Here is an 11,905-nt window from a genome sequence, read left to right as displayed (position 1 = left end):
TGCAGACGAGGAACAACGGAGGAGGCGGCGGCGGCAGACGACGACGCAGCACCGCAGTGCTCTCAAGCCTGAGCAGAGCAGACGGGGTACGGGCGGGGGGGTCGCGTCGGTTCAAAGGTAGCAGTGGATATCCTACCTGCCCAGGCCCTGGATGACACACCGGTAGGGCCTGCTCCAATGGGTTGACTCGTGTCCTTTGGCCGACTTGGGCGGCGTACCATCTGCACGGGGGCAATCCCACGGCGAGCAAAAGCTGCACCAGCACTGCGGTATCGACACGGTGTGCTAAAGGCGATGTATGGGGCCAACCTTGGACGGACCTCGACCCTGGAACGGGCCTCCCTCTTCCTGGCTCTGGTCCACTGCCCTCATCTGCCGTCCGGCGCGTCTTTACGTAGTCGGAGAATGAATGACGACGCCCCCCGTTATTAACCCCATTGTCCTCCATACCTCGGCTGGCGGGCGAGGCACTGGCAGGTGCAGACAGGAGCGAGGCATGAACGCAGAGAGGAGAACAAGGCACACTAAGGTTTACTCAATTCCCTGGTGTACTGCTTCTTTCAACAAAGACGTTACGCTTGGCCCTGATTCCGTCCCTCGTCGTCTCTTGCCACGCCAGCCCTGACGAAGGTCCAGTTAAAAAAGCGACTTGGCGGGGTGCCCAATAAGGGAAGCACAGCAGCTCACGCTCACTCGCTGCCACAAAACGGGGGCCGGAGGGCACAAGGCACATTGTGGCGTCGTGCGACTTTCCGTTGGAGGCACAACCCTCAAACCCTGTGTGATACCCAAGATCTCTTTTCTCGGCACTCGAGTTGAACAGTCTTTGGTAGCCTCTATTGAACATGGCCTTGAGCCTTGAGCAGCGACGTGCCTCCCTGATCTCTGGATCAGGCACTTCCTAGTCGCCTGGTGGCGTCGGCCTCACCTTGTCTTTGGCGCAGCCAAGGGCAGAACTTGTCTCAACAACAAACAGCCGGACGGACCGGCATGTCAAGTGGTCTCTGGTGCTGTGCCGTCTCGCACGTTGTCTCGTGGCAAAGGTCCAGACCGGCAACTCTCCACAAACAAGGGGTGGCGGACAAGACCAGTTACAATTCTCCATCGTTGGCCTGTCAGCTCTCGGCGGCGAGGAGCGCTTTTTGCGAGTTTAACGGAGGCTTCGGGGGGAGGCGGAGGCGTTTAGCCAAGCTTGAGTGCCCCCTTGATCTCCATGGATTTTGGGAGGGCACCAAGACCTATCTGCGGGCACTCGGCGCGGCGAGCCGGTCTCCCGGTTGGCAGAGATGCGTGCCGGATCGAGCGAGGGTGGGCCGTAGAGCACGCACGACGCAGGAGCGAACGCGCAGGAGCGAACAGGAGCGAGCAGGCCAACGCACACCCGCACGTGCGAGTCAGCGGGTATCGGGTGGTTCCATGTGGTGGGCAGGCTGCGCAAGGCTGGGAGCTGGGTCGACGGACCTTGTGACGCGGGCACGCAGCCCAAGGCATGGCAAGGCCCCACTCGGCTCCGGCACACGGCAGATGGCGACAGACAGATTCGTTGGGCCCGAATGCACTTGTGCTCCTGCATGCTCACCCGGTCAGTGGGAACCACCTGTTCGCTTCCCGTGATGCTTAGTGAACCAATCTGGGCCAATATGTGATCGCATTAATTTCCTGTGCGCTCCCAACAAGCGCGTTTGTGACGTGTGCAGTGCGCTGTATGCATGTATGGTTTGTGTCCAAGAACCGTATCATGCCGTTGCCGCGACGCGCTGGTGCTCGATCGGGACCTCGTTTCCGTACTGGGAACTGGCATAGACTGTGGCTTCAACCCAAGGTCCCAAGGTGACGATACGTGTCGCTGTGGAAGCAAATGGGACCCAGGGGTGGGTTTACCAGGACAATGGAGAATCCCATTCCGCCTATTACGCCGCACGAATGCGTGCGCGAGCGAGGCGAGGCGAGACGAGTGGGCTCCGTCGCCCGCCGCTGACCCAGTGTGGCTTTGGCTGGCGTTGGTCCGACTTTGGGTTTTGGGTATGGCGCTGCTGCTCTGATGCCCGCCCACCTGCCAAGCCCGGCGCGTGCAGCTTGCCCCCCGGTGCGAGAAACTGGCAACAATAAAGAGGTGTCTCCTTCACAAGGTGTGGTGGCGGTCGTCGAGGTCCCAGGGTCCAGGGCGCTTACGTCGCTTTTCATTGCCTCGCTCCCCTGGAACCTACAATTCGGCATGCGACATGCTCCGCCGCGTCGCCGCGTCGGCCGCGTAACGGCCCACACGCCCACACGCACACGGCCCACGACCCCGCAGTGGGCTGGGCTCGCTGGCGTCGTGGCACCTCTCTCGCCGCCGCGACTACCGGCGCGCCTCGCACTCGACTCCGCCGGCATACCCCGCAACACTGCCACCGCCAGCGAAACCAGCCGAGCGCCGAGCCCAGCCTAGTTTACGCCGCCCGCTCCAACGCCCACTCCAACGACCCGAGCCAGCCAGCCAGAGCCAGACAGCGCCACCCAGCGCCGAGACCTGGTGGAGCGAGGCTAAACCCGGCCTTGAACGCCATACCGCCTCCGACGATCACGTCGAGCGACGCCGCACCGTCGCGGAGCAGCGACGCCTGGGCGATCATGGCGCGCGCGCTAGGCTATCGATGGGCTCCAAAGCTGGAGCGTAAAGTTTTGCGGATTGCATCTAGACACCGCACCCCACCACCACGACCCCGCTACGCTACGGTCAAATGCATGCACTAAACTGAAATCCCAATCTGCTTGTAGGTGCCTCGTTGGTGTCGACGCGCGCTACGGAGTTGTTGGCCTAGCAGAGCGCTATTCCAACCGACAATGGAGTCGTAGGCGCTGCCGTACAAACGCGTCCATGTAGAAGCAAATTGGCTCCATACCGGCTCGCATTGCGTGTGGCGTAGCCTCTGGCGCAATCCACATGGCGGCGTCGTCATGTCGTTGGGCCCGATCCACAGATCGTGCATGGTCCGCATGGACCTGCTGCACAGAAGCAGGCCGGCTCGGACGGACGTTGGCATTGTCTATCTCATGGCTTCTGTACCACACGCTACATGCCACACACCACATACAACAGTGCCATGTACATGCCCACGGCTCCCGCCTCAACCTGCGTGGCTAATTGGCCTCGGGAATCGCGAGCTTGTGAATATGCCCAATGCCGTGAACTTGCAACTCCTGTAGATCTGTCAGTAATGTTGTTTGCCACATGCCACTCACATCCAACGTGTGGAAGATCTCGAGGCAACGCACGCCGTCATCGGCCCATTTGCAGCGAAAAGCTTCGATTCCTCCTTCCGCTAGTGTGGCGATGGCTGCCGCGGGTGGCGTTGGCTTATCGTCGGGGGCAAATGCTGGAAGTGGCGGCACAACGTGGGGGACCGATGGTGGCGCAAGGGATTCACCCTCATCGTCATCATCTTCATCCGTGTAGTCGGCTTCAGGCTCAGACTCTTCGACAGGGTCAAACGCGCCGAGCAGCTTGCCCTGCAGCATTGATACACGCTCCGAAAGTTCTTGGTTGCGTTTCGACAGCGAGTCGGCCTTGCTTCGCGCCTCGTGTAGCTCCGATTCCAGGTCGTGGTTACGGTCCGCAAGCTTGGCGTGGTCCGCAGCCTTCCTCCGAACAGTGTCGTCCGTTCGTCGCGACTGCTCGAGCAGCAAGTTGACCTGCTTCTGCGCCTTGTCTGCAGCAGCCTTGCTCTGCTTGGCCACGGTTGCGTGGTGCAGGTCCCGCTGCTTCAGGCCAACACGGAGCTGCTCGCGCAGCAGATCCGTCTGTTGCTGCAGCTCGGTCGCCTTGCGGACCTCCTCGACGGCCCGGGTCGATGCCTGGTCGTATTGCTCGCGGAAGAAGGCGAGATCCTCCTTGTGTCTCTTGAGACTCGACTTTGTCTCCTTGAGGCGCCTCCGCAGGTCGATAAGGGACGCATCTCTCTCTTGAAACTGCGCCTCGATAGAGTCCGGAGGCCCGTCGACGACAGGTGGGGGGATGAAGGCTTCTTTGAGCTGCTCCTCAACGTCTTGAAGGCGACTCTCCAGCGAGGTGACCTTTTCGTTGCGTTCCTCGACCTCCTTGCCACGAGCCAGGAGCCTCTTCTCCAGGTCTTCGATCTTCTCTTCGCTGCTGGACAGATTGTCCTTGAGCATGGCGATCTCCGCCTTCGAAGGCTCGTCGAGCCGCGCTTCTGGGAACACGAGGTCGGCATGCTGCCGAATGTGGCGGCTAAGATCCGCCGCGGAGTCGAGGACCTCTTGACACATGCTCCAGTGACAGGGATGACGTTCTGCTGATCAGCACAGGCTTAGGCGTGGGTCTCACCTTGGACAGAGCCGCGCGGAGCCGACCATGCTGATGTCGACTCGGCATCATCGTCAGAGAGCTGAGACGCATGAACCCAGGCCGCAGGATCGACGTTTAACGGCTCCTCAGGATATCTCGAACCCGTCGGGCTCGAGAAGTCGCCGATGTCGTCTGCCGACGAGCCACGGCGGCGGGACGCCTGAGAACTGCGAGGAGTAACGACAACACGAGCTCCGACCTCCTTGGGGCGAGGCGCACTCGATGTGCGGGGGCGGTCTCGTTGAGCCGAGGAAGAGGACGCCGAACCCAAGAACAGCGACTTGACCACGCGCGGGGAAGACTGATGAACGGGACCGAGGGTCGCATCTGCCCGTCCTTCGCGGCGCTTGATCGCTGTCTGTGGCCCTGGTCCGGCCTCCCCCTCGGACAATTCGTCCTCAACGACCACAGCTTCGACAAAGTCGTCATCGTCGAGCCTGACTGAGCGCCGCGTCCTGGTCGGTGGCGGCGGTGCCGGCGCAGGAGAAGCTTTCGGGATCTCCACGGCCAGCTTGCGCTTGGGGAGCGGTGGGCCACCCGACCGGCGTGCCATCTGCTTTGACTTTGGCTTTGGTGGGGGCTGCTCGGGCTCTGGTTCCGGGGTTTGAGAGAGTGACACAACGCTGATGCCAGAATCGGATCGAGTCTGGACGCGCTTGAGCGGAGAATCTGCAATCAGCGTCATTTCCAGAACATCAACCTACCCCTTGTAGTCGCAGCCGCGCGCGACCGCTTGTTGACAGGGGGCGGGCTGCTGCCGCGGCGATCACTTCGGTGCTTGCGCTTCGAGGAAGTGGTCGCCTCTGACGCCGTCGGCGACAGGTTGGATCGAGTTACGCGAGGCATCTCGGGACGCGTGAACACGGCCTCTGCGTGTCGCTGCGGATGCAATGGAGGGAAGGGTATGAGTCCCTCTTTTGATTATATTGTTGGTTTGAGGTGAGTGGTTTAATCGACCAAGAACGAGCCAGAGACAACAGCGATGATGATGACGGGTGGTTGATGGTTGGTCGCACAGACATCAAACAATGACGTGTCGTCCCCAAATCTCTGATAACACCCACGTGGTGACCCGCACTCAATATCTACAAAGTCGAGTCGCGCGCGTGCATTGTGTCGCTCGCTAGTCGCCCGTTGATATCTCATCCCAACCTTTAATCTTCCCTCTCACTCGCCACTCACTTCCCCTTCACCCTTCTGGATCCCTACGCGCGCATATCGCAATGCCGCCCAAGTTCGATCCCAATTCGCCAGAGAGCGCCGCCCTCATCAAGTCGTTCTCCGAGCTCGGCCTCACCGACAGCACGGCCAAGGAGGTCGCCCGTAAGCCAAAGGACGCGGCCGCCCTCAAGGCTCTTATCGAGGAGAACAAGCTGTCTGGAAGGTCGTTTTCGGCCACCCAGGCGGCTGCCCTTGTCAAGCTCTCAGCGACCGGAACCAAGCTCACCCCTGAGGCTCGCGCCTACATTGTCGAGCGCATCGCTGGTGGTGACCTCAACTCGCCTGACCAGGTCGCAGGTGCGCTGACCCAACAGGCCTGAATGATACTAACACTTCAGCCGCCATCAAGTACCTTGAGGCTTCCCCTTCCCTCCCCGTGGACACTGCCGCGTTCAACAAGGCCACTGGTGTCGGTGCGTGCACGCAACCTCCACCACAGCTAATAGTACAGGTATCTCTGTTACGGCGGCCGAGATTCCCGCCCTCTTGAAGTCGTACATTGCCACTCTGCCTTCGCCTCCCAAGGCATGGACTGATCAGGGTCCCTTCTTCGGTGGAATCAAGAGCAGCTCGTCGGACTTGAAATGGGCCAACGTTGCCGACGTCAAGGCCGGTGTCGAGACCCTGTTCACCGAGCTCTTTGGTTCCAAGGAGGCCGCCGCCAAGGCGCGTGCTGCTGAGGCAGCTGCTGCCAAGGCAAGCAAGGTGAGTGGAAATATGGCGAAGCAATCTAACGGCTACCAGGAGCCCAAGGCCGCCGCACCAAAGGCCGCTGCTACCGAGCCTTCCGCAGAGGCCTCATCGTCCACCGCCCCCAACATCCCCACCAGGATCTTCGAGGAGGGCTTCCTCAGCACCTTCCACAAAGTCGGAGAGAACCCGCAGATCAAGCCGGAGCTCAAAGACAAGCACCTCGCCTTCACTAAGGGCCAGGTCTTCACCCGTTTCCCTCCCGAGCCGAACGGATACCTCCACATTGGTCACGTCAAGGCCATCATGATCGACTTTGGCTACGCCAAGTACCACGGTGGAAAGACATACCTCCGTTACGATGACACCAACCCCGAGGCAGAGGAGGGCATCTACTTCCAGTCGATCCTGGACACTGTCCGATGGCTGGGCTTTGAGCCATGGAAGATCACCTACTCGAGTGACAACTTCCAGGCTCTCTATGAGCTCGCTGTCGACATGATCAAGCGTGGAAAGGCCTACGTTTGCACGTGTGACCCCGAGAAGGTCAAGGAGGACCGAGGAGCGTCGAAGGGCAATCCCAAGCCTTGCGAGCACCGCGACCGCCCTATCGAGGAGAACCTGCGCGAGTTTGAGAAGATGAAGAACGGCGAGTACCCAGAGAAGACTGCCGCTCTTCGTATGAAGGCGGACCTCACGAGCGGAAACCCGTACATGTGGGACGCCGTCATGTACCGCGTCAAGAAGGCTCCTCACCACCGAACTGCCGACAAGTGGAAGATCTACCCGACGTACGACTTTACACACTGCTTGTGTGACTCGTTTGAGAACATTACCCACTCGCTCTGTACCACCGAGTTCATCCCCGCTCGCGAGTCGTACGAATGGGTCTGTGACGCCGTCGAGGTCTACAAGCCCCGCCAGTACGAGTTTGCCCGCCTCAACCTCCAGGGAACCTTCCTCTCCAAGCGAAAGATCAAGAAGCTGGTCGAGAACAAGTTTGTCAAGGACTGGGATGACCCGCGCCTCTACACCATCATCGCTCTTCGTCGTCGTGGTGTTCCCCCAGGGGCTCTTCTGTCGTTTGTCTCGGAGCTCGGTGTCACGACACTCAAGTCGGAAACCCAGCTCAAGAAGTTCGACAGCGTGTTGCGCCGCTACCTTGAGGACAGCGCCCCCCGACTCATGATGGTGCTGAACCCCATCAAGGTGGTCATCGAGAACGTCCCCGACGACTACCGCGTTCAGGTTCAGGTCCCTCTCCACCCCAAGATCCCCGCCATGGGAACTGTCGAGACGTCCTTCACCAAGGAGGTCTACATTGATGCCGACGACTTCCGTGAGCAGGATGAGCCCGACTACTTCCGCCTTGCCCCCGGAAAGAGCGTCGGTCTGTTCAAGGCTCCCTTCCCGGTTACCTGCACATCGTTTACCAAGGACCCAACTACGGGCCGTGTCACTGAGATCCGCTGCAAGCTTGAGGACGATGGCAAGGCGAAGAAGCCCAAGGCCTACATCCAGTGGGTCAACGCTCCCGACGCCGTCAAGATCGACGAGGTCCGTTACTTCTCCAACCTGTTCAAGACCGACCCCCCTCCCGCCAACTTTGAGTCCGACATCAACCCCGATTCGCTCCAGGTCTTCACCGACGCTGTTGTCGAGCCTGCATTCTACGAGCTGGCGAAGAAGGCCATTGTTGACGCCAAGGAGGAGAGCGAGGAGCGTACTCGCCGCGCAGGTGCCGAGAACGAGATCGCCAACGAGACGGACAAGAAGGCTGCTGCTGCTGCTGCCGGGCACGATGACCAGCCCATCGCGAAGGCCGACAACCTGTACGGCCTGGAGAACATTCGCTTCCAGGGCATGCGTCTGGCGTACTTCACCGTCGACCGCGAGAGCGAGCTGCACTGCCTTGACGAGGCTGTCACTGTCAAGCCCGGCAAGCGGGCCGGCGACCGCATCATCCTGAATCGTATCGTGACGCTCAAGGAGGACGCTGGCAAGAAGGCGTAGAGAGATGCAGCATAGTCACGAGTGTACATAGTAACATGCACTGTCTTACATATGTCACATTTAACAGGTATCATGGGCAGCAGCTTCACTAGGCCCCTGGCACTGGGTCGAGGACTTGTCCCAAGGGCATTTTACCCCGCTGCAAGGGTGCCTCACTTCTCTCTATGCGCCGCACACCTGGTGCTTATGCCGCCACCGCGTCGTCAACCTCCATGCCACTTGGTTGAGGGGCCGGCGCCTTCTGAACCGGTGCAGGGAGGGCAGAGTTGTAAATGTCACCCGAGTTCTCAAGCTGCTGCTGACCATCGTAGCCATCCGTCACTCCAGTGTCCCATGGGTTCTGGAACCTGCCATGTTAGCGACACTACGACATCAAGACCCACCTGGTGACCTTGGGCTTCTCGATCAGAACGTTGCGGTAGAGCTTGTCCCAGATGACTTGCGAAGGTGGTTCCAGACGGAGCTGCTCGTCCTCGTAGTCGGTGTTGACGTAGTAGCCGACGCGCACAAACTCCTTGTCCCTGTACGACGCCGTGATAATGATGACAGTAATGCCTAAGATCTCGGCAGGCTCCACCGACGGGAGGAGATGGTGCTGGGGTGCAGGGGCGACGAATTCGAACGCGTTCACGCCAGCAGGGATGGGGCCGACTGTGTGAGGACGTGCGTAGTGCAGAAGGCGGCGAGGAAAGGACAGACGTCAGCCAGAGGCCTTGCGTTCGCGATCGAGACCTACCCATACACGAGTCAAGCTCCTGGTCGTACTCTTCAGAGGTGGCTGATCCAACATAGATCAAGCGCCACTCGAGGTCTGCGGTGTGAGCCGTCTCCCTTGTCCTCGAGCTCGCTCGCACTCACCCTCCGCCAATGGTGCAATTGCCTCAAACTTGATGCGGAAGTGATACTCGTCGTCAAACTTGGCTGGGTTGTTTACCAACTCGATGTTACGGATGTTGACCTGGATGGGTCAGCGGCCGGGCGGGGTGGGGCTGTAAAGCGAGCAGCAAGGTACTCACGATGGACTGTGGTGGCAAGCGACGGAAGGGGTGAGCAGAGAGAAAGGATTGGTCAGCCAATGTTCTCTTGAGGCCAGCTAGGCTGAGCACCTACCATGGTGTGGAAGATGTGGTATGGGGCTGGGATGGAGAGAGTGTGGTCGGGGAAGACGTCGAGATCTCGCGTCGAGGGGGCTCAAAGGGTACGCGAATGACGGCGCCGTTGGTAGCCTGTGAGGAGCGTTGCTGTCGATGAGGATTAAGAGCAAAGAGAAAAGGTGACTGGGTGGATGGGGTATTTGTAGCTGAGTGGAACAATTGATGATGTCGCGAGGAGTTCAAACAAGTTTGAAGATGATGAGGGGGAGACGCGCTCATGAGGCGCCTCCCTCTTCGACAGGGCCAACGCGCGACGCGCGACCCTCCCCCCTCCTTAACATGAGCAGGGCGGAGGCGTGTCAACATCGCTCTACAACACGTCATTGATTTTGATAGCGGAAGTAAATATATCAAAACGGTGCCTGGGGATGGTCATCATCTGCCTCTGCCTCCACCCAGGAATTTTGAATGTTGGACGAGTCCGACGACGAGGAGGGCCTTCAGCACATGCGCTTCGTGTCAACAACAGTCTTGATCAAGCGAGCCACACAGCCCCATCGCACCATGTCGACGTCCTCTATCCCCTACACTGTGCCCCTTCCCGGTGGCATCCCCGACAAGTACCGTCCCCATACCGAGCAGACGACCACCATCCTCGTCCCCAAGGCCAACACGGCCTTCCTCAACCCCGTGCAGGAGTACAACCGCGACCTGAGTGTGTCGGTCATTCGGGCATGGAACGACCAGCGCAAGGAGGAGCTTGAGGCGAGGTGGCGTGCCAACAACGCCAAGAAGGAGGCCAAGGGCAAGGGCAAGAGCAAGCCCAAGGCCAACGACGCCGAGGAGAAGCCGGCCGAGGAGGGCGAGACCAACGGCGCCGAGCCTGATGCGGGAGCGTCGACCGAGGTGAGAGGATCTACGGTATTTGAGGTTGTCGTCTGACTCGCTCAGCCGAAGAAGTTCCAGGCAAGCAAGATCACCATCCTCGAGGCGCTGTCGGCTACGGGTCTCCGGTCGATCCGGTATGCCAAGGAGATTCCCGACGTCAAGGTGGTCCTTGCCAACGACCTGTCGCCGTCGGCCTGCGTGGCCATGCGCCAGAATGTGGCTCTCAACGGCGTCGGCCCAGTGGAGAAGAAGGAGGGGGAGGAGGGAGCCGAGGCCGAGGAGAAGAAGGACGAGGTCGACCTCGGCCGCCGCGAGGGCTGCACCGGCTACGTTCACGTCAACGAGGGAGACGCCTGCGCGCTCATGTACGGTCACCGCACACCACGGGAACGCGTCGACGTCGTCGACCTCGACCCGTACGGCACCGCTGCCCCGTTCATCGACGCTGCCATTGGCTGCATCGCTGACGGCGGCCTGCTCGCTGTCACCTGCACTGACCTTGCCGTGCTCGCTGGGTCGAGCTATCCCGAGAAGTGGTGAGTGGTGACGTTTGAACCGCTCTGATCGCAGCTTCTCCAACTATGGTGGCGTTTGCGCCAAGGCAGAGTACTCACACGAGGTCGCCCTTCGCCTGGTGCTCAACTCTCTCGCCCAGGCGGCTGCTCGCTACGGTCGCACAATCACCCCTTTGATCTCCCTCTCGATCGACTTCTACGTCCGCCTGTTCATCCGTGTCGACTCCAAGCCCGTCGAGGTGAAGCGATTGGCAAGCCAGACGGGCATTGTCTACATTTGCAACTTCTGCGAGACGCCCGTCACCCAACCCTTCGGCAAGGTGCTTGAGAAGCCGAGCAAGAACGGCGACTTCACCAACACGGTGTACCGCTCCGCCGGCGGCCCCAAGGCGTCGGCCGACTGTGCCGAGTGTGGCTCGCCTCAAGCCGTCGCCGGCCCCATGTGGCTTGGACCCATCCAGGACCCTACGTTCGTCTCGCGCGTCCTCAAGAGCATCGAGGCGGACAAGGCGCACTACGGCACCTACCCTCGCATGAACGGCATGCTCACTATGGCCCACGACGAGCTGCCAGACCCATTCTACTTCACCTCGAACAAGATTCACGGCTTCGCGCACACCAGCGCCGGACCAACAAAGCAGGTTGTGTCGGCGCTGCTCAACGCGGGATACAAGGTGTCGCGTTCCCATGCCGCTCCTGGATCCGTCAAGACGAACGCGCCGCGCGGGTTTGTGTGCGACATTGTGCGCGAGCATGTCAAGACGCACCCTGTGAGGATGGACAAGATTTCCGAGACGTCCCCGGCCCGTTCCTTTGTGTCCAAGCCCATGACGTGAGTGCCGGCTGTCATGGAGTCGGAGACAGCTGAACTAACTCACATCAGACACGAGGTTGACCTCAAGATCCACCCCGAGGCCAAGAACTATGACAAGCAGGACAAGGTCGTCTACTACCAGCTCAACCCCCTGCCCAACTGGGGACCAGGCTCCAGGGCACGCAGTGTACGCAACGACCAGCAGCAGTCGCAAGGCGGTAAGCGCAAGGCTGAGGAAGAGGCCGAGGGCGCCGAGAAGAAGGCCAAGGTGGTGGTCGACGACGAGGAGGCGGCGATGAACGCATAGACACACTTGTTACAT

At 60.3% G+C, this 11,905-nt stretch overlaps 4 protein-coding genes across 4 annotated transcripts; 2 read left to right on the top strand and 2 right to left on the bottom strand.

The window, feature by feature from the left end:
* Window positions 1-3,123: 3,123 nt before the first annotated feature.
* Q8F55_009038 (uncharacterized protein) lies at window positions 3,124-5,194 on the bottom strand (the record flags this gene model as incomplete). Its single annotated transcript, XM_069357414.1, has 4 exons — window positions 3,124-3,183; window positions 3,226-4,292; window positions 4,328-5,017; window positions 5,053-5,194. The coding sequence occupies 4 exons, from the start codon at window positions 5,192-5,194 to the stop codon at window positions 3,124-3,126; spliced, it is 1,959 nt and encodes a 652-aa protein (XP_069205351.1).
* Window positions 5,195-5,571: 377 nt separating this feature from the next.
* GLN4 (Glutaminyl-tRNA synthetase) lies at window positions 5,572-8,272 on the top strand (the record flags this gene model as incomplete). The annotated part of the gene is made up of 4 exons (XM_069357413.1): window positions 5,572-5,866; window positions 5,908-5,982; window positions 6,021-6,274; window positions 6,314-8,272. The coding sequence occupies 4 exons, from the start codon at window positions 5,572-5,574 to the stop codon at window positions 8,270-8,272; spliced, it is 2,583 nt and encodes an 860-aa protein (XP_069205350.1).
* A 184-nt stretch (window positions 8,273-8,456) lies between these two features.
* ASF1 (Histone chaperone asf1) lies at window positions 8,457-9,385 on the bottom strand (the record flags this gene model as incomplete). The annotated part of the gene is made up of 5 exons (XM_069357412.1): window positions 8,457-8,619; window positions 8,656-8,923; window positions 9,009-9,083; window positions 9,131-9,230; window positions 9,383-9,385. 5 exons carry the CDS (start codon window positions 9,383-9,385, stop codon window positions 8,457-8,459), a joined length of 609 nt encoding a protein of 202 aa, XP_069205349.1.
* A 545-nt stretch (window positions 9,386-9,930) lies between these two features.
* TRM1 (RNA methyltransferase tRNA(m5U54)methyltransferase) lies at window positions 9,931-11,890 on the top strand (the record flags this gene model as incomplete). Its single annotated transcript, XM_069357411.1, has 4 exons — window positions 9,931-10,272; window positions 10,318-10,790; window positions 10,825-11,601; window positions 11,653-11,890. The coding sequence occupies 4 exons, from the start codon at window positions 9,931-9,933 to the stop codon at window positions 11,888-11,890; spliced, it is 1,830 nt and encodes a 609-aa protein (XP_069205348.1).
* Window positions 11,891-11,905: the final 15 nt, after the last annotated feature.

The sequence above is a fragment of the Vanrija albida genome, assembly GCF_041260175.1.
Source record: "Vanrija albida strain AlHP1 chromosome Unknown contig_7, whole genome shotgun sequence".
NCBI lineage: Eukaryota > Fungi > Basidiomycota > Tremellomycetes > Trichosporonales > Trichosporonaceae > Vanrija > Vanrija albida.
This window is presented reverse-complemented; position numbering and strand designations above follow the sequence as displayed.